Source organism: Lethenteron reissneri, chromosome 13 (assembly GCF_015708825.2).
Source record: "Lethenteron reissneri isolate LAM-NWPU_2019-01 chromosome 13, ASM1570882v1, whole genome shotgun sequence".
Classification (NCBI taxonomy): Eukaryota; Metazoa; Chordata; class Hyperoartia; order Petromyzontiformes; family Petromyzontidae; genus Lethenteron; species Lethenteron reissneri.
In genome coordinates, this window is record NC_083791.1 from 12594594 (window position 1) to 12616315 (window position 21722).

Here is a 21722-nt window from a genome sequence, read left to right on the forward strand (position 1 = left end):
GTGGGCGGAGTTGAGACATTGTGGGCGGAGTTGAGACATTGTGGGCGGAGTTGAGACAATGTGGGCGGAGTTGAGACACTGTGGGCGGAGTTGAGACAATGTGGGCGGAGTTGAGACAATGTGGGCGGAGTTGAGACAATGTGGGCGGAGTTGAGACAATGTGGGCGGAGTTGAGACATTGTGGGCGGAGTTGAGACAATGTGGGCGGAGTTGAGACAATGTGGGCGGAGTTGAGACACTGTGGGTGGAGTTGAGACACTGTGGGTGGAGCTGAGACACTGGGCGGAGTTGATATCCAGGAGGTGGAGTTGAGATCGAGGGGGTGGAGTTGAGACCGAGGGGGTGGAGTTGAGACCGAGGGGGTGGAGTTGAGATCGAGGGGTAGAGTTGAGACCGAGGGGGTGGAGTCGGGTGGAGTTGAGCGTCTGTGCTGCTCGCGTTGCGCAGGTGTGGACGACGATGGCGGGGACGCGGTGCTCCTGTCTCCATGGCGCCTCCCGCCTTCGCCTCTTCTTCGGCTCCCACCTCTTCCTCCTCCTCATCCTCCTCCTCTACTGCCGAGGTGCGAGACCCGGGGACGCGCAGGACAGAGGGAGACACGGGGACACAGGGGAGACAGAGGAAGACACGGGGACACAGGGGAGACAGAGGAAGACACGGGGACACAGGGGAGACAGAGGGAGACACGGGGGAGACACGGGGACACGGGGGAGACAGAGGGAGACACGTGGAGACAGAGGGAGACACGGGGACACAGGGGAGACACGGGGACACAGGGGAGACAGAGGGAGACACGGGGACACAGGGGAGACAGAGGGAGACACGGGGGAGACACGGGGGAGACAGAGGGAGACACGTGGAGACAGAGAGACACGGGGACACGGGGGAGACAGAGGGACACACGGGGACACAGGTGAGACAGAGGGACACAGGGGAGACAGAGGGAGACACGAGGAGGCGCATTTTGAGTGAGACGCGTGGAGACCGTGCGAGAGACAACGGTGGTGGACACGGGGGGGGGGGCACAGGTGGTGAACACGGGGGGGGGGGACAAGGGGGGGGACACGGGGGAGACATCGCGTGAGGCGGTGGTAGACGCGGGGACACGGACGCGCGGTGTGAGACGAGATGATGGAGGGACACGGGGGAGACTTCGTTTGATATAATAGTATGTGTCTCTAATAGTATCTGTCTCTAATAGTATCGGTCTCTAATAGTATCTGTCTCTAATAGTATCTGTCTCTAATAGTATCTGTCTCTAATAGTATCTGTCTCTAATAGTATCTGTCTCTAATAGTATCTGTCTCTAATAGTATCGGTCTCTAATAGTATCGGTCTCTAATAGTATCGGTCTCTAATAGTATGTGTCTATAATAGTATCTGTCTCTAATAGTATCTGTCTCTAATAGTATCGGTCTCTAATAGTATCGGTCTCTAATAGTATGTGTCTCTGTGTCTCAGTCGTAGTGGTATCTCTGTCTCTTGAGTTGTGTGTTGTTCTTGGTCGCACTCATCACCTGGTGGTACACTTGGTGACATCACCAGCCTCACCTGTGATGGTGGCGAACAGGGAGGAGGGCGTGGGGAGGGCGGTGATAATGATGGTGGTGGTGGTGTGTGGGTGTGGGGGAAGTTGTTCGTGAATGGTGGTGGTGGTGGGTGAGGGTGTGGGGAGTGCGGTGATGATGGTGGTGTGTGGGTGTGGGGGAAGTTGTTCGTGAATGGTGGTGGTGGTGGGTGAGGGTGTGGGGAGTGCGGTGATGATGGTGGTGTGTGGGTGTGGGGGAAGTTGTTCGTGAATGGTGGTGGTGGTGGGTGAGGGTGTGGGGAGTGCGGTGATGATGGTGGTGTGTGGGTGTGGGGGAAGTTGTTCGTGAATGGTGGTGGTGGTGGTGGGTGAGGGTGTGGGGAGTGCGGTGATGATGGTGGTGTGTGGGTGTGGGGGAAGTTGTTCGTGAATGGTGGTGGTGGTGGGTGAGGGTGTGGGGAGTGCGGTGATGGTGGTGATGGTGGTGATGGTGGTGTGTGGGTGTGGGGGAAGTTGTTCGTGAATGGTGGTGGGTGAGGGTGTGGGGTGTGCGGTGATGGTGGTGGTGTTGGTGTGTGGGTGTGGGGGAAGTTGTTCGTGAATGGTGGTGGTGGTGGTGGTGGGTGAGGGTGTGGGGAGTGCGGTGATGGTGGTGATGGTGGTGTGTGGGTGTGGGGGAAGTTGTTCGTGAATGGTGGTGGGTGAGGGTGTGGGGTGTGCGGTGATGGTGGTGGTGTTGGTGTGTGGGTGTGGGGGAAGTTGTTCGTGAATGGTGGTGGTGGTGGTGGGTGAGGGTGTGGGGAGTGCGGTGGTGATGGTGGTGATGGTGGTGATGGTGGTGTGTGGGTGTGGGGGAAGTTGTTCGTGAATGGTGGTGGTGGTGGTGGGTGAGGGTGTGGGGAGTGCGGTGGTGGTGGTGGTGGGTGTGTGGGTGTAAGGGAAGTTGTTCGTGAATGGTGGTGGTGGGTGTGGGTGTGAGGGAAGTGGTACAGTATAGATCAGGTTCGAGTTGGCATCGGGATCATTTCTGCTTTAATGGAGGTTAGAGTTTAGACGAGGTTAGATCTAAAAGGTTAGATCTAATTGGGATTCACGTTTTTGCTCACATCTTGTTTACAGACAGCCCTGAGTCAATCGTGGTAATTCCACATTCTTATGGCAGAGGGAAATCTATTATGGGACAACCGCTGCTGGTCTTCCCCAAAAAGTGACCCTCGATTTATCGACCCCGCAGCGATGATGGGCCGGTTGAGGCAGCAGCCGTGACTGCAGCACTGTTCGCCCTGTGATGGTACATCGAGGGCTGGGAGTTGGCGTTGATGGACGAGAGTCAATGGTGATGGCCAAGTGGCAGCCAAGCAATGGGACACGCCAGAGAGATAACGTCCGCCCAGGAGATGGAGCGATTAAATCTCCTCCTGTGCAGGTGCCGAGCGCGGAATTTCGCATGGCAGGATCGTGAGCGATGGTGGTGGCTAATTGGGAAAACCGTCATCCAGCAGTCGATTGGTCATGGCTTGATGTCTTTGCTCGTTAAGTGTTCGGGGTTTCAGGCTATTTTCAGCATTAGGGTCAAGGGTTGGGGCCAGCCTAAGCTCATTCTCGTTTCTAGTTTTGTACGAAGCGTCCCCATGCATACGAATCGCATTTCACAATCGTAAAGGAACCACGTGGGGTCGAGCCAGACGGTGAACCGCACGAGCAAAATGTGTGGTCCTATCACATTAGAAATAACGCAACCCATCCGTAATAACAGTGTGGACTTGAATAAAATAAATATACAACTGGCGACGTTTCAGGGCTCGCAGCGCGCGCCGTGAATGAGAGCCGTTGTCTAAAATGCCGCGAGTTGTGGACACGTGTTGAGTCGTCCTCTTGTTGGTTGAGCGCCTCGGCAAACCACCGGCGGTGGCTGGGAGATGTTAACTCCTTCGCGGCGCATGCAGGAGGTCGTGGGTTCGATCCCCACCCTGACGCCTACTGCTGCGTATGTGGAGTTTGCGTGACTCTCGCGCGTGGATGGTTCTCCGGGTTTTCCCTGCACAGTAAGAAACGCGCGCTTAGAGTATTTGGCTGTTCTAAAATTCCACATGGTAAGCCGCTTCGTTGAGTTCGCATTTGTGGCCAGGTCGCTTCCAAAAAAGATCCATAGCTCAGTGGGCCTTGCCTGGGGAATGAAACAAAAGTTTAGTTCAAGCCAAGTTTATTGCTCATAATTTGACGTTTTAGCCAATTGATGAATGTTCATACAAGCGTGGAGAAAGCCGACACGTGCGAGGGCGCAACACGCTATCCCGCACTGATGGGACAGACGGAGCCAGAGCGTGGCTCCTCCCCGACGCCCACGGGGAGTTGCGCAACATCTTTGTGCGACCCACCAACCCTCACTGCGAACTCCACAGCAGTGCTGGAGTACAGGCCACGCGTGTCGCTGCCATACACGAGCACAGGTGGCTCTGTGCTCGTGTATGGGGTTAGGTATCGTGTCTGATTTGTCACGTGTATCGTTATGGTGAGCCACTACTGCCATGTAGACAGACAGACACTCCCCCCCCCTCTCCATGCGGTTGATGTGGAGCAGCAGCTGTAACTTTACATGGAGGCGGTTGAACCAGATGATGGTGTCGGGAGTAGCAGAGCGATGCATCGTTGTGACGATCCCTCCTTCGTATTTGTGAGTCGGGCACTGGGTCGTCGTTACAAGTTCCGTGGCACTCTTCTTGGGGGTGACCACAGTCGCCGCACGCTGTCGGCGAGTTCAGAATTTTCTGTGTTTTGATCATCAGCAAAGTATGGCGGCTGCTGCCGTGGTTTGTGCAGCAGATGCGGTTCAGGGGTTGTGGCCCTTAAGCTCTGCGGATCGAAGCCAGGGAACTCCTGCGTTGTCGGTTCTTTCACTTGGAGCGGGAGGAGGAGGAGGTGTTGTTGTTTGTGACTTCTTGTGAACTCCGCTCGGGGGATGGCCACTGCTACAGGGTGCGGTTAGGGATAGGATAAATCTGCATGGGAGCTTGGGTGAAGGGCCTCACCACCTTCTTATAGGGTCCGAGGCACTGCTCCTTAGCGTCAGAATTCACGCGCGAGTGTAAAACTCAGCTGCAGAGTTCGGGTCAAGGTCAGGGTGTGAGTCGGCTGGAGAGTAAAGTTCACCTGTAGGCCAGTGACGACTGCATGTAGGGTAGGGTTAGCACCGTGAGACGTGGTATGGTCATGGATGTGGCCATTGTTTCATCAACGTCAGTCCCCTCACCGAGGAGGAGCCGTGCCACTGCAGAAGCCGAACCGTGCTGCTGACGCCACGCACAATGATCGAGTCATTAGCCCCCCCCGTCTTTGAGCCAGATTTAGAAATCTTGTGCAACCAGAAAATCGCGGTTTGGTGATAGATCTTGGCACGGCAAAGAGTCGGTGTAAACCCCCGGAGCCCATACGGCGAGGGCACACTGCTTGCTCGGATTCGGCAGTGGAATCCGGGGATTCGTCAGCTGCGTTGCCGGCTTCTCAGTAGGTTGATTTGGCGTCGTCCTCTGCTTTGCTCGCCCACCATGGCCGAAGATCCACGACGCACGGTGATTGTGGCTATGTAGTCGGACTAGGGACCCACATCTACGGAGAGATGTTCACCAGCATCGCTTCACGCAAGTCTGACTTTGCTGGTGAGACACTGAATATCGAAACCGGTCCAAAGTCGTTTTTCTTGTGTTGCACCCGCGCTGTCGAAATTACGCGCTCTCAGAAGGAAGGCCGGGTGGCTAACGGGATGTAAGAAACACGTGCGCACTGTATATTGTTGTGCGTGGAGGGACAGGAGGAGGCGAGTAGTGTGCTTATTTTGTAGCACGATTCGCCATTCCCCCCCTTCCTTTCCTTGTTATGTACCTAAACGATTGCTGTTTCCTATCCTCCTCCATTGTCTCAGTGGCTCGACGTATTCACCCACGCTTCCCCTGCTAGATACAACTCTCTCTCGTGCCCTGTTCTTACTTGAAGCCGAGACTCGCCCTGCGGCGGCGATGACGACGGCGGCAATGACGACGGCGGCGATGACGACCATGATGATGATGGCCGTGTTGCAGACGGCGAGGGCTGCCACAGAGAAACGACGCTTGGCAGTGCCCACTGCCCTGGACTCCCTCGGTGTTTGAGAGGAGGTTGTGAGTCGGTGAACAAATTATCTCGAACATCGGGGGGCGACGGATCAATGGTGCCGCGAGGTTGGTGCACAACAGGAACAGGTGGGGACGACCCACCGGGCCCTAATCGTCGTTTCAAAGAGTTTACGGAGGGAACCCAAGAGACAGATTCTGCTTCAGTTTAATCGCAGGCCTCTGGGGCAGCGCTAGACCGGGGTACAATGTCCTGGGGCTGGACAGGGAAATATGTACACAGCCCGGTTGACAATCACGACCATGCGTCACGGTCCTAATTGACTTAATGGGACAAATTACCCACAGACAGCTCGATTGGGATTACACACTTGGCGGCAGGGCGGTGGTTACACTCGGTCCGGGGTTCGATTCCTAACTCGGGTGGCCCTCTGTGAAGTTTGCACGTTCTCTGCCTGTTCTGCACAGTGAGAGTGGTGAGGGAGGGTTCCCTCTGGGTTCTTCGATTTCCTCTCATAGCTATATAACAAAACCACACACATTGTCTCTGGTATTGACCAAATAACATCCCCAATGTTGAGACGTTTGGTTCTTCCGGTAAAGTCACGTAGGTATGAAATACTTTATTTTCTACCTTCGTGACTTTACCGAAAAAACCAAAGAGTATGGATTCCTGCAGTCACGAAAGGTTCAAATCAAGATTGCAAATTACTTCATTGGAATCACACACGGCACCAACATCAAAGATTCCCCTCTAAAGCCATAACTGACTTTTGGGATAAGTGCTGTTAGCGAGCACCTATAAAGGACGGCACGGCACCACGAGGGGGTGGCCAGCATCACGCCCGACGGCCTTTGTCTCCCCAGTGGCGATGTTTACACACCGCACCAGGTACTCATTTGAGGTGGTGTCGACCTCGGGGAGGCCAAAGAACTGTTCAGAGAATTGTCACCGGCGGTGACCGTGAGCGGGAGTTGAACTTGGGTCGCACCACCCCTCGGCAGCAACATCGCCCCTTATCAACACCACTGCATCCTGTAACTGTAAAAGAGCGGCATCTCCTTCGTGACGATCGCCCTGCTGCGCATTGAGAACGATGGTGCCACGACCACACGCACCAGAATGCTGTTAACGTCACACGATGACAATGAAATATACTCTCCCTGAGTCTCAAGACATTTTATTTTCCCAGGAGGGTCCTGAATTTTGTGACGTTTGGCTAATGATTTATCTCGAATGGGACCCACCGCGGGCACAAGAGGCGTGTAGGCTCAGGCGAGGACCTGCGCCCTTTGCCCCCATGTTCAGTGCCTCCGTTAATGATTGGTGTGTCCTCCGTGAGCGGAGAGCGCTGTTGTCAGTCGCTGTTGTCTGTCGCGGTGTCACTCGGCAGTGAGCGCTGCGATACGAAACCAGTCACCCGAGTTCAATTCCTGCTCACGGCCAAAAACTGTGACGAATATCTCAATCGGTCCTGGGTCTCCCCTAGGTCGACTCAGCGTTAAATGAGCACGTGATACGGTGTGTAAACATATGCACTGGGGGAGATAAAGGCGGCCGTGCGTGGTGCTGGCCATCCGCACCCATGTGTGCCGTGCCGGGCTTTCATAGGTGGTGTCCGCTAATAGCACTTGCCCCAACAGTCTTTTAAGGCTATTAGGGGGCTCTTTGCCTTTGTGTTTTTAAAACAAGTCAACTCCGCCTAAATAAATAAGCTGTATTTGGTACCTTGTGTAAACATTTGCACTGGGGAGACAAAGGCGGCCAGGCGTGATGCTGGCCACACCACCCCTTCGTGCACCGTGCTGGCCTTGACAGGTGCTCGCGACTAATGTCACATGCCCCAACAACCAATGTAGGCTACACGGGGGATTTTTTATCTTCGTGCGTGTGTGTTGGCTTTTTCGCTTAGGCTCAGGGGATCAGAAGGGACAACCCAGGGCATGGCAGGGACAGCCCCAGGGGACTCGAGCTGGGGTAGATGGGAGTGTTGGGGTGTGCGTGTGGACATACCTTGTGTGTGGTTGCATGAGTGAATGCTATTGTTTGGTGATGTGTGGGGTGTGCAGTTGTGTTGTGGCTAAAATAGTGCGGTTGTGTAAGTGCTGTGTCATAGGTGTTGTCATAGATGTGTGTTGGGGAGCGGTAGTGTAGCGGTTAGCGCTACGCTGCGCTATGAACCTGCGAACCGGGTTCGATTCCCGCTCACGGCCAACACCAGTGACGATTATCTGAACCGGTCCCGGGCCTCCCCTAGGTCGACTCAGCCTCAAATGAGTACCTGGTGCGGTGTGTAAACATCGCCACTTGGGAGACAAAGGCGGCCGGGCGTGGTGCTGGCCACTCACGCCCTCGTGTACCATTCCGGCCTTCATAGGTGCTCGCTAACAGCACTTGCCCCTACAGTCTGTTCAGGCTACACGGGGGATCTTTGTCTTTGCGTGCACGTGAGTGCTGCTGTAATCTCACTAAGAGAGCCATCGCAAAAGAAAACACACTCGGCGGTGGTGGCGGTCGTGTAGAGGAGGATGGAGGAGTTCCCATACCTGGGCAGCAAAGGGCGGCTCACTCCGGTTTGTGCAGCAGAGGCCTTGCTCCCCTGGATCAGTCAGCCATGCGGGGTGGGAATTATCTTTTAATCGGCTGCGTAACGCAGTGCGTGCAGGAAGCTGCCTGACCCTGTCGCTCCACTTCTCTCTGTGGACCGCTTTTCCAAACACACGCACCGGCTTGACGCGCTCTGGCCGGCCTCTGCACATGGTCCGGCCTGCACACGGTCCGGCCCGGGTGTAACGAGAGTAGATCGCGGTGCAAGGAGCTCGCAGATCCTTGAGAGATCCTGACACACAGTCTGTCCCTCTGGCACGTGGAGCTGCGTGGGCTCAAAGTTGTGCCGAGCCTGGCGCATCACCGCCACTTCGTGACATTTACTGCCACAGAGTTGCGAATGGCACGGTTTTAAGCATGTGTGGTTGTGTGTGTGTGAATAGGTGTCTACGGGGTGGTTGTGTGTGTTGTGGTTGTGATAGTATTCGTGTGTGTGAAGAAGTTGTGATTGTGTGGTTGCATGTGTTATGGTTATGATAGTATGTGTGGCTGTGTGTGGTTGTGATAGTGTATGGTTGTGGGATTTTGGTGTGCGATGGTAAATGTGGATTAATGTAGTAATGTGTGGTTGTCTCTGTGGTATGTGGCTGTGTGGTGTAGTTTGTATGTATGTGGTTGTGCGTGGTGTGTATTTGTGAAAATGTGCGCGTGTGCTCGTGTGAGGATGTGCTCGAGTGTACGTGCGTGTGCGCCTGCAATTATCCTTGGGGCAATTACATTTCATCTGCAAATTGCCGCTCCCATGGTGAGTTCAGTGCAGGGGAGTCTGGGTCGTGCGTGCGGTGTTTACGGAGCGCGTGTAGCGCGTGGTGTTTGTTGTGCAGTGTGTGGGGTGGGGTGTTCAGTGTGCGGTGTGTATGCTGAATGAATCCCGTGAGCTGTGTAATTTGTGTCCGTTGTGTGTGTTTTGCGTATGAAGAGATGGGAGTAGTACCCATACTTGACTCCACCACACGCGGCCTCCCAATCAACTCTGGCATGCTCATTGACGCTGCTGCTGCTGGGTGCACGGAGGAGAGGCGTTGGTTGGAGCGGTGGTGGGGGGTGATTTATGAAACTTGACCCCATTCTTTCAAATGCCGCGCCGGGAGATGGAATGGAAACGGCGACGCGTGGATCGCAAGTCCAGTGCTGACCGCTAGGACACATTGTCATCCCTTGACGCAAAACGACGACAACGACAACAACAACCACCACCGCCATCGTCAACAGCATGAGCAGCGCCGTTACCACGTAATGGCACACGAGGAGTAACTTAGTCTAGACGCACTTGTGCGGTGAGGCACACGGCAACGCGGCCGCTGTGTTGACTCGCCGACGTGGGCCACGGCCAGTCGCGGGCATTAGTGGCGGGTCACGGCCCAGAGGTCGCCACGGCCACGGAAGTGGCGGCGCCGCTCGCCTCGCCGCAGCTCGCGATCCAGTGGTGGCAGCGGCCCAGGAAGCGTGCCGACGTCGCGCCGACGTCGCGCCGACGTTGGCACGCGGTGGGAACCGTTTTGACCAACGTTGGCCCAACAACGTTTCGCGTTTACTGGGACGGTGGATTTGTCCCTGGAGGTTGACTCTCACAGTCCCATCATCACCGCCATCGTCGTCGCCAGTGACGATTTTATGAAATGGTCTTGAGCCTCTGCTGGGTCCACTCGGCCTCTAATTAGTGCCTGGCGCGGTGTGTAAACATCACCACGAGGAAGACAAAGGCCGCCGGGCGTGGTGCTGGCCACCCACCCCCTCGTGTGCCGTTCCTGCGTTCATAGGTGCTCGCTAACAGCACTTTCCCCAACAGTCTGGTAATGGCTTTGTATTTGTTGTGTAAATAGTGTGTGCATATGTCATTTAGGTGTGTTAATTGTTAGTGTAAAGTGTTGTGCCGTTGTGTATGAGTTGTGTAAATACTTCTTACAATGTGTTGTCGGTATAGTGTGTATGTTGTGTGTTCCGTACACTGTTTTCAACATCATCTGAAAACAATCAACAAGGAGGGGCCCTCATCCAGCAGTGGATAGACTCTGGCCGCATGCACGTGACACTTGTACAGGATGAGGGGACAAAAACACACCCGCACTGTACAGGGAACACCCCGCCCTGTGCAATCCTGCACACCGGCCACACCCTCACCACCACCACCACAACACAACACTCTTCAAAATCACCACAACACCCTCACCACCACAACTCTCTCACCACCACAACACCCTCACCACCACAACACACTCACCACCACCACAACACCCTCACCACCACCACAACACCCTCACCACCACCACAACACCCTCACCACCACAACTCTCTCACCACCACAACACCCTCACCACCACCACAACACCCTCACCATCACCACAACACCCTCACCACCACCACAACACCCTCACCACCACCACAACACCCTCACCACCACCACAACACTCTCATAATTACCACAACACCCTCACCACCACAACACCCTCACCACCACCACAACACCCTCACCACCCTCACCACCACAAGACCCTCACCACCACCACCACAACACTCTCATAATCACCACAACACCCTCACCACCACCACAACACCCTCACCACCACCACAACACCCTCACCACCCTCACCACCACAAGACCCTCACCACCACCACAACACCCTCCTCTTCACATCCTCCTCTTGTTGATTACGTCAGCACTCAAACCACACCCATCACAACGCCCTCTTCCTGATTACATCTGTTGGCATTTAAACCTCATTATGAGTCTCAGCGTCACTATCATCATTATTATGACCACTGCTGTTGAGTTCAAATCCTGGTCAGCAGCGGGGGGGGGGGGGGGGGGGGGGTGACTCGGCCTATCATTCCTCCCTCCGGGATCGATAAATCGAGCACCATTTTGCGGGGAAGTCAACAACAGTGATTGTCCTAGAGATAAACTCACTCCTGCCACAGGAGGTGAGCAGCAGGAATCTCTCCGTTTGAATCGTCGCTCGCTTCTCCAGCACGGCCACGCGGCGTCTCCTTTCCGTGTCTCCTCCCCGTGTCTCGGCCGGCCCGCGTGCTACGTTCATGACGTGGCACACCCTACGGCGGGGTGACCCCACGCGCTCGCTAACCCCACGTGCTCGCTAACCCCACATGATCCCGAACCCAACGCGATCGCTCATCCAACCTTCCCGCGTCATCCGCCCTCGCCTCGGTCCGCGGCGAGTCGGATGTGCCAACAACACTCTTCCTCATCGTCGTCGTCGTCGTCGTCGTTGCCCCGAGGGTGGCGTGAACCTTGTTACGAGAGTCTGGACGTCAGACTTGCCCCACTGTGGCGTTCCATTCCACCCATAGCCCCCCCCCCCCCCCCGTGTGCCAGTATCTTAGAAACTCGCAAGGAGTGATTTCCTGCTGCCCAAACGAGCCACGCCGATGCTCTTGTGCTCGTCCGTTGTCTACAGCCCGCCCGCAGAGCGAGTGGCTGGAAGTTCCACTTCCCTGTGGTAGGAACGTAGCCGTCAAGGGCAACCGCTGCTCACTTGCCCACGAAACGGTACCGACTTCATTGGCCACGGAGGGATTCTACAGCCACAGGTTGGTTGAGGAAGGTTACCCGGGCCGATTGAGATATTGCCTCGGGTGGGAATTGAACTCGGGTATCTTGGTTTGTAGCGCTTGGTCGGTCAAGTTTGGGTAAGGCCCCTTGAGCCTTGGAAGCTCTCATGGGGTGGCAGTCCGAGAGTCCCACGGAGCGTTGGGAGGAGGTGGCCGCGATGCCACGATGATCGCATCGTCCGTTAGGATTTTTCCTAATCGTATTTAGGAAATAACATGACGTTGGAATTAAACAAATGGTATTGTCCGTGAAATTAGCGCTTCGCAAATTACGTTGCGAGTTCGTGGTTTGTCGAGTTATATAATTATTTGCGGCGGAATTGACGGCGTGTGTGAGGTCAGCGGCGCATGTTGCTAATCCGAAACGATGATCCTCATCACTAACCCTGAACGCTCATTAAAAGTAATGATAATATCTTCTTCAACTTCTGGGAAGGGATTTTGGGGTTAGGCCGTGCACAGCGGTCTGGCCCAACGTTTGTCGCAAAGCCTCCACCTCCCAACGCAGGCAAAATAAAATCGTCATCTTATCGTGGAATTTAATAGCACGTCGTATCGGGACATGATATCACGGAAGCTCTCACGCCAACCTCTGTGCCGCCGCCCGCACTGCCCAGTAGCCACAGTGGCTGTGATTTAGCCAGGAAGCTGCAAGGAATGCGAGCGCTATCTTCAGGACGTGAATCCGTTTCCTTGCGGAGCGCTTGCGCAATAAGCGGGAGGAATCAAGATGTGCGCGGAGGGAGCTTTGTACAGCACAGAATGGTCACGACCAACAACAACAACCGCCATTCGCCACTAAGTGGCGGTGACGTCACCACGGCGCTTGTGCCAGGCTATGTGCATGTTGAGGCCACGTGAAGTGTCGAATGCACGCTGGCAGGGTGTTCACGACCACCACCTTGCTGTCCTGCACAACGGCGCATATCCGACCGTCGCTTATCCGCCTCGACCAATGAAGTCCCTCGGAAGGGCCTCCCCTGCCCGTGGGAGGTCTGGAGAGGCCCTTTCCAGTCGAGGGTGCTTTGGCCTACTCTTCCGCGCTGTGGCCTTGGGAGGTTTGGGAGTTACCGATGCTTGACGGCCATCCGCCACACACGACCTTCCGATCGTAGATTAACCGCAGCGGTACCGCGTTTGCCCCGCTGGGTGCATGGAGGCGGCGGGTAGGGGATTTAAGAAACCCGCCCCCGGTCGTTTAAACCGCGGCGCGCCACGAGACGGCCGTGGATTGCGAGCCCGGTGCGCCGCTGGCCCTCGCCGCTGGCCGTTTTTCTAAGGAAATTATCCCAAACAAACGCCGTGTTTCTTCTTGCCCCCTCGGAATGTGCGGCGTGGGAGGGGCGGGCTGCTTACCGCACGACGCTGACCACCTCGCTGTGCTGCCCGACCGTAAAAGGTGTAAGTGTTGTGGCGACATCGGCCCGGAGGAGCCGTGAGGGAGCCGTGTGGGAGCCGTGTCTGAGCTTGTCCGGGTGGTATGTGTCGCGTGGGTCAGGCGGGTGTGCGGACTACGTGGGGACCAGAGGAAGAGCAAAGCAGGTGACAGCTGCGAGGTGTGTGCAGGTGGGGGGTGAGAGACCTGGGCAGGTGGGGGTGAGAGACCTGGGCAGGTGGGGGTGAGAGACCTGGGCAGGTGGGGGGTGGGAGACCTGGACAGGTGGGGGGTGGGAGCCTCGTTACAGGTGAGGTGCTGTGCGTGCAGGTGAGGTGGCCGCCATGAAGGTGTACGTGTCCGGGGAGGTGGAGGTGACGAACGGCACGGAGGCGCGCATCCCCTGTACCTACAAGAGCAGCAACCCCATCGGCAGCGGCTTCTTCATCATGTGGACCTTCAAACCCGCGATGGGGGGCGCCACCGAGAACGTGAGTCGCGCACCCCCCGGCACGGCTGCACTCGCCTGCAAAGATAAAGATCCCCCGTATAACAGACTGTCGGAGCAAGTGCTGTTAGCGAGCACCTATGACGGCACACGAGGGGGTAGGTGGCCAGCACCACACTCGGCCGCATTTGAGTCATCGGTGGTGACGTTTACACACCGCGACAGGTAGTACTCATTTGAGGCTCAGCCGACCTAGGGGAGGACTAGGACCGGTTCAGATAATTGCCACTGGTGTTGGCCGTGAGCAGGTTCGGTGTCCTGGAGTGTTGTCAGGTGAGTGCAGGTGATGTCCGGTGACCTCTGCTCCACACAGCAGAGGGCAGCTCTTTCCCTCGCGCTCTACTGCAGGCAGCGATGAAGTACTGCGGATCCGTCGATTGTATCATTCCGCACCTACGATTCGCACGGTTTGGCTACGTACGGTGCGAAAGAAGTTCAACATAGTACATTCTCAGAGCCAAATCGAGTGCAGAAGGAAGTTTGATGTGATGGGTGCTCGGGTGGCCTCACGCAGCGTCAGAGCGTGTGGGTCAGGCAGCGTGTGGGTCAGGCACCGTGTGGGTCAGGCAGCGTGAGGGTCGGGCAGCGTGAGGGTCAGGCAGCGTGTGGGTCAGGCACCGTGTGGGTCAGGCAGCGTGAGGGTCGGGCAGCGTGTGGGTCGGGCACCGTGTGGGTCGGGCAGCGTGTGGGTCAGGCAGCATGTGGGTTGGGCAGCGTGAGGGTCGGGCAGCGTGAGGGTCAGGCAGCGTGAGGGTCAGGCAGCATGTGGGTCAGGCACCGTGTGGGTCGGGCAGCGTGTGGGTCGGGCAGCGTGAGGGTCGGGCAGCGTGAGGGTCAGGCAGCATGTGGGTCAGGCACCGTGTGGGTCAGGCAGCGTGAGGGTCGGGCAGCGTGTGGGTCGGGCAGCGTGTGGGTCAGGCAGCGTGTGGGTCAGGCAGCGTGAGGGTCAGGCAGCGTGAGGGTCGGGCAGCGTGAGGGTCGGGCAGCGTGAGGGTCAGGCAGCGTGTGGGTCAGGCAGCGTGAGGGTCGGGCACCGTGTGGGTCGGGCAGCGTGTGGGTCAGGCAGCATGTGGGTCGGGCAGCGTGAGGGTCGGGCAGCGTGAGGGTCAGGCAGCGTGTGGGTCAGGCACCGTGTGGGTCGGGCAGCGTGTGGGTCAGGCAGCGTGTGGGTCAGGCACCGTGTGGGTCGGGCAGCGTGAGGGTCAGGCAGCGTGTGGGTCGGGCATCGTGTGGGTCGGGCAGCGTGAGGGTCAGGCAGCGTGTGGGTCGGGCACCGTGTGGGTCGGGCAGCGTGTGGGTCAGGCAGCGTGTGGGTCGGGCAGCGTGTGGGTCGGGCAGCATGAGGGTCAGGCAGCGTGAGGGTCGGGCAGCGTGAGGGTCGGGCAGCATGAGGGTCAGGCAGCGTGAGGGTCGGGCAGCGTGAGGGTCGGGCAGCATGAGGGTCGGGCACCGTGTGGGTCGGGCAGCGTGTGGGTCGGGCAGCGTGAGGGTCGGGCAGCGTGTGGGTCGGGCAGCGTGTGGGTCAGGCAGCGTGTGGGTCAGGCAGCGTGTGGGTCAGGCAGCGTGTGGGTCAGGCAGCGTGAGGGTCAGGCAGCGTGTGGGTCAGGCACCGTGTGGGTCAGGCAGCGTGTGGGTCAGGCAGCGTGAGGGTCGGGCAGCGTGTGGGTCGGGCAGCGTGTGGGTCGGGCACCGTGTGGGTCGGGCAGCGTGTGGGTCAGGCAGCGTGTGGGTCAGGCAGCGTGAGGGTCAGGCAGCGTGTGGGTCAGGCACCGTGTGGGTCGGGCAGCGTGAGGGTCGGGCAGCGTGTGGGTCAGGCAGCGTGTGGGTCAGGCAGCGTGTGGGTCAGGCAGCGTGAGGGTCAGGCAGCGTGAGGGTCAGGCAGCGTGTGGGTCGGGCAGCGTGTGGGTCGGGCAGCATGAGGGTCGGGCAGCGTGAGGGTCAGGCAGCGTGTGGGTCAGGCAGCGTGAGGGTCGGGCAGCGTGTGGGTCGGGCAGCGTGTGGGTCAGGCAGCGTGTGGGTCGGGCAGCGTGTGGGTCAGGCAGCGTGTGGGTCGGGCAGCGTGAGGGTCAGGCAGCGTGTGGGTCGGGCAGCGTGTGGGTCAGGCAGCGTGTGGGTCGGGCAGCGTGTGGGTCAGGCAGCGTGAGGGTCAGGCAGCGTGTGGGTCAGGCAGCGTGTGGGTCGGGCAGCGTGTGGGTCGGGCAGCGTGAGGGTCGGGCAGCGTGTGGGTCGGGCAGCGTGTGGGTCAGGCAGCGTGAGGGTCAGGCAGCGTGTGGGTCAGGCACCGGCGCAAGCGCTGGCCCCTTGGGGCCCCACCCCGTGCACACAGATCCTCACCGCCGCACACCGATTCTCACGGGGTCGTTACGGGTTTGTGGTCTCGGGTTTCTATTCGGGGCTAGGTTCGTGGTTAAGATGAGGGGCGGTGTTAGCACTCGCGTTCCTTGGGTGACATTGCCGTTGTTTGGCGACGGTGCCGCCCCGTCGCTCGTGCAGATCCTGACGTACTCGGGCGGCAAGCCGTACCCGACGGGGTCGCGCTTCATGAGCCGCCTCACTCTGTGGGGCAACGCGGAGAGCGGCGACGCCACCATCTCCCTGCGCGACACCAAGTTCACCGACAACGGCACCTTCACCTGCAACGTGCAGAACCCGCCCGACGTGGGCGGCCAGGCGGGCAACACGGAGCTGCGCGTCGTTCTCTCCAGTGACCGCTCGCACTCACCCCTCACCCCACTCGCACTCACCCCTACTCACCTCGCACTCACCCCTACTCACCTCGCACTCACCCCCCACTCGCACTCACCCTCCACCCCACTCGCACTCACCCCTACTCACCTCGCACTCACCCCCCACTCGCACTCACCCCTACTCACCTCGCACTCACCCCCCACTCGCACTCACCCCTACTCACCTCGCACTCACCCCTACTCACCTCGCACTCACCCCTCACTCGCACTCACCCCCCCCCCCCGCTTACTTACACTCACCCCCCACTCGCACTCACCCCCACCCACTCGCACTCATCCTCACCCACTCGCACTCACCCACTCACTCACCCCCTGCTTGCTCTCATGCCCTCGCACTCACCCCCCCCCCCCACCCCCCGCTCACACTCACCCATTGGTCCCCCACCTGCACGCGCTTGCTGCCACTGAACTGCACTGATCCACACTCAACTGCACGCTCACCTGCACATACCTGACAAGAGTAGCAGCAGCAAACCTCGCTCGCACGCATGCATCTGCTAAAGCTCATACCAGCTCACTCACCTGCTCCCACCCTGAATGCACGTGCACTCACTAGCACGCGATCTAAATTCACGTGCATGCTTGTGCGTGCGTGTTGCCTCGTGTGCGCGTGCTCGTGTGTGTGTGCGCGTGCTCGTGTGTGAGTGCGAGCAGAAACGCTCTCGGAGGGGAAGCTCGTGGGCATGGTGATCGGGGGTCTGGCTGGGGTGGTGATGCTCACCGTCATCATCGCCGCCATCGCCATGGTCTGCAAGAAATATCGCCGGGGTGGCTACCGCGACAAGGCAGCCACCACGCGGTGAGCGCACGCACACCAACACCGGTGACTGTTATCCGAACTGGTCCCGGGCCTCCCCTTAGGTCGACTCGGCCTCAAATGAGTACCTGGGAGACAAAGGTGGCCAGACAAAGGCAGCCAGTCTCGTGAACAGCACTTGCCCCACAACAGTCTGTTGAGGCTATATGGGGGATCTTTATCTGTGTGCGTCCAGGTCCCCGCAGGACACGCTGCTCACCGAGAAACCGTTCCGGCACGACGAGGAACGCGACCTGCACCCTCCCACCCCACCCAACGGGCAGCGGGTGAGGACGCGTCGCTCGCTCGCCACGTACACTCGCCATCACATGTACTCGCCGCTCATCATACACTGCATACATACACACTACTCATTCACCACGTGTACTCATCACGTGTGGTGTGCGTGCGGTTTACGGTGTGCGTGTACGGTGCGCTGTGTGTGGTGCGTGCGTACGTGCGGTGTGTGTGTTTGTGCGTTCAGGTCGTCTACGCGTCCCTGGAGAATCTACCGCCAGGCAAACATCCGTCGGCTCCTCCCTCGGTGGAGTATGCGACCGTGAAGCCTCTCGCAGCCTCCGTGGCATAACCACACCGCTCACCACACCACGCCACACCACACCGCTCGCCACATAACTCACTCGAACACTCACCACCCCACTGCCCACACTGCTCACCACACCACATGTTTTCTATGAGTTTTGATTCAAAGTGTACAGAGCCGACTTCATACACACCATGCTTACCTTACACACCACCGGGCACACTGTTTCCTCTCGGTCCAGCCCAATAAACGTGGAATGTTGGGCCAACGTTGGATATTTACCCGCAGTGTGTGTGTCTCGCACACCCAGCGAACATAACAACACAAAGTGTTAAACCTCCACTGTTACCCGAACCCATGATATCACTTCCCCTGGTCTATAAACCTGGTATCCCTACACCTGGTATCCCTCCTACCCCTGATATCTCAACCCCTCATGGCTCAACACGTGATCAATCTGCACCTTACATCCCCACAATGAAATCTCTACCCCCACCTCCTCAATATGTTCCCCGAGGCCGTCGTGACCACTGTATATGGGACTGTCAGACAGAACGTCCCCTGAATATAGATCTTCTGTTGATAAGAGAATAATGTCATTGTACAATGTTATACGTCATTGTTTCATTTTTATAATTTTACTGTTGAGTTGTTTGTTTTCTAAGAGTCTTGATTCTAAGTGTACAGAGCCGACTAGCCGGTTGGCGGGAGTGCGGCAGGAGTGTCGCTTCCGCGCAGCCGGTGCCTTGTGACCACCATGACCTCTGAACTCTAACCCTCTGAACTATAACCCTCGCCCCCTGCCAATTCCTAATCCGTAGCGTGACCTTGTTTAAAGGGGGCGGGGGGGGGGCACGACGCAGTGAACGTTAAACTCTAAAGCGAGCGTAGAGCACGACAGGGAGAGTGAGTAACGAGGCGCTCTCTGCTCTCTCTCTCTCGAGGCGCTGCGCGTGAGAGAAGCCACGGTGCCCATTGCCGAACCGTACTGTACTCGCTCTCGTACCAACGCGTTGTAAACTTAAGCTGTAACGAACAGGGGTGGGGGGCTCATACCAGCCCCTCCCCCCCTCCCCGACGCCTCGGCACTGTCCAAGTCTCGACATTTCATTTTGCTGGGAGATCTCTCCGCCTGATTTTGAGGAGTTGCCGTGTCCAGATTCTGGAATTTCTTCGGAAACTTTGCGGCGCCAACGGAGGAGAGACACCAGACCCCGTGGGGCCAATGGCAAGGTCGCCTTTTTCTTCCTCCCACACACCCCGGCGGCCTTTCACCCTTGTCGCATGCGGAGGTAGACAGGTCCCGGTCTCCTCTCACGGCCAGACAGAACGTGCTACGACGTGGCAGCGATGTTGTAGGTTTTAATTAAGATGTCCCCTGTAATTGCCGAGCAAACGAGAGTGTTACGAAATGTGACTGGTGAAATGGCGAGAACCCTCGCGAGCCACCATAGAGCGACTAGCTTGTTATATCTCACTAGGAATCCTCATTCACTTTGCTTTACAATCCATCTCCTCTTTGGAAATCTGGGTTCGCACTGCAATTGTAGGCTGCCAAATTTACGATACATTTAGAGATAACTCTCTGTTCTCTGGTCCCCGGTTCTCATGTCACTGGGCAGCCACCAGGTGATATTGGCCCCCACCATAGACGAAGCTGGCAACATCCTTCTTTGTGATGCGATATTCCTCGTCGTACGGGCAACCCCGTTGCAGTGGCGACGAGCGAGACATGAGGTTCGTGAGTGCGGGTGGTGCAGGGGAAAGGCGTCGGTGTCGCGTGTGCGGGGGCAGCCCTGGGGCCGGTCTCGTGTCCAAGTCTTCATTGTGGGCACAGCGGCACAGCTGAGGTCGCCACTCGTCATTTTGTTGAGGCAGCTGCCATCCGAGGAAATCTTAAGTCGTCTTCGAGCATTAATAGTCCTGGAATTTTGTCAGTTGCATATAAATAAGACCTAATATAACATTACACAAGACAACGCATTCACACAGAGTTCTCCCCTCTGCCAGTGTGGTGAGAGATTCTTCCCACAAGATGCCCCATTCTTTTTGTACTACAGAAGTGGCAACGCTCGCGAAGGCCTAGGCTCTCCCGTCGGGAAGTAGGGAGGATGGCGGCCTGCTGCTGTCCACCCTGATGACCTCTGGGTCACCACGCGAGGGATTGCCACCTGTCTCGGAATTGGCATCTGTTTTTGGGTGGCGGGAATTTGTTTGTACCGAAATGTGGTGGTACTGTGTTCAACTTGTTACGGTTTTGTGAACGGTTTTGACAGACCCAGGCTGAGCAACATGTCCGGGTCTGATCTATCATGTAAACGATGGCGACGCGACCCTCACCTCGCCCTCGGTGGGGACCCGTCAATGTCTTTCCTTCACCTCACGGGGGAAAACCTCCAGCTTCGACCAATCTCCTCGCGACCCTCCGCATGGACCTATCCCTAACCCTGGAGTGCTCGAGCTGTGGGTGTCTGCTGATGATTGGAGGGTCTGGGTTTGGTGTCTTAGCGGCAGTCAGTCTGTCCCTTGTGTTCCTGAGATGATTTGACGCCTGTTTGTCTTCCAATAAAATATATATTTTATGCTAAATTTGACTGGAGTTGTAAACGCTTGTTATATTTTACGTACGCCAGCATAAAGAACACAACAGGACGATGAGATCGGCTCGTGCGAAGGTGCTCGGTGGACTGTGCGTTTGAATTTATGCTGACAGACGGGAAGAAGAAGAATACATGGATTAGCGAACATTCACAAGTTATGTAGACTTCATCACATTGTTAAAGAAAGGTGAGTGGGTTCGGGCAGGACGTGTCACGGCTTCAAAGAACGATGGCCGGTGATCGAGACTAACGACGAGTGCCAGGCAGAGGAGGCTACACGCCCAGGGGTGAACGACCACCGCGGAGATGGAGCGATTACATCTGCTTGTGTGTCAGAGCAAAGTGGATTGTTGCATAATGATACTGTGAGAGATGCTGATGGCATGGGGAGGGAGGGTGTCATGCTTCAGTTGATAGACGGATCATGATTATGGCAACACTCCAGTTGTCAGGTGTGTCAAACCGCCAAGCTGTGAGTTTATCGATCTCACCCACTCGGTGCATCATGCAATGTTCACTACTCTACATGATTAATATTTACAGCCATTAAAATGAACGGCTTGGCACCACGTCCTGGTGATTTGTCGTCATAGGTGAGAAGGCTTCATCCAGCAGTGGACAATATCGGTAACGAGCAGGCCAGTCGCCCGCCTACCCAAACCTGTCCCCATAATACAAAGTAAGTTGTTCACGTCCCATCAGCCGCACAGCTTCCTCGGGGCCCATCATTTCACCGGTCTCGGTTCACAAGCAAAACGTTCGACCGGTTTCAATCCTCAGTGTCTCGTCAACAGAGTCGGGCTTCCTTGAGCCCATGCTGGCGAGCTGCCTGATGTTTATTAGGAAAGGGGGTGGGGGGTCTCTCTGTGTTAGATATGGGTCATTGTTCAACTCAAAACTCTAATCCACAACTAATTTCATGAACAAAGGGACGTAAACGAATTAATGACAGGGGTACAACCAATTAACTCTGATCCTATCGGGAACAGTGCGAGGATTTTGCCACGTGAATCACTGCGTTGCAATAAAGCTCGCTGGTGTTTATATTAATCCCAAGGTGGTTTAATGAATGAACCAGCAAGACAATGGGGATCGGTTAATGAGCGTCTCATCAGATTTGCCGACAGCCTCCCCACGGCCTGGTGGTGGTGGTGCTCGGCCGTTGGGGGGGGGGGGGCTATGAATAAATTACTTATTTGTGGGGGACAATCGGAGCCGTTGACTCTGAGAAAACAGAAGAGGGGGAGATGTGGACAAAAAGCATCCTGAGATGGGAGACGAGAGATGCAGATGAGGCAGAGGTTCCGTAGAAGTGTCGACATATCTCGACGAGAGATGAT

The 21722-nt window shown here is 56.9% G+C and overlaps 1 protein-coding gene across 2 annotated transcripts; it reads left to right on the plus strand.

Moving 5' to 3' along the window:
* The first annotated feature begins 431 nt into the window (after positions 1-431).
* LOC133342143 (myelin protein zero-like protein 2) lies at positions 432-20376 on the plus strand. 2 transcript variants are annotated; one of them, XM_061551114.1, is made up of 6 exons: positions 432-562; positions 13518-13678; positions 16189-16399; positions 17088-17241; positions 17435-17525; positions 17723-20376. In XM_061551114.1, exons 1-6 carry the CDS (start codon positions 460-462, stop codon positions 17825-17827), a joined length of 825 nt encoding a protein of 274 aa, XP_061407098.1. In that variant the 5' UTR covers positions 432-459; the 3' UTR covers positions 17828-20376. The 2 variants fall into 2 exon arrangements, with proteins under 2 accessions (XP_061407098.1, XP_061407099.1); XM_061551115.1 differs by having other exon boundaries at positions 17097-17241.
* Positions 20377-21722: the final 1346 nt, after the last annotated feature.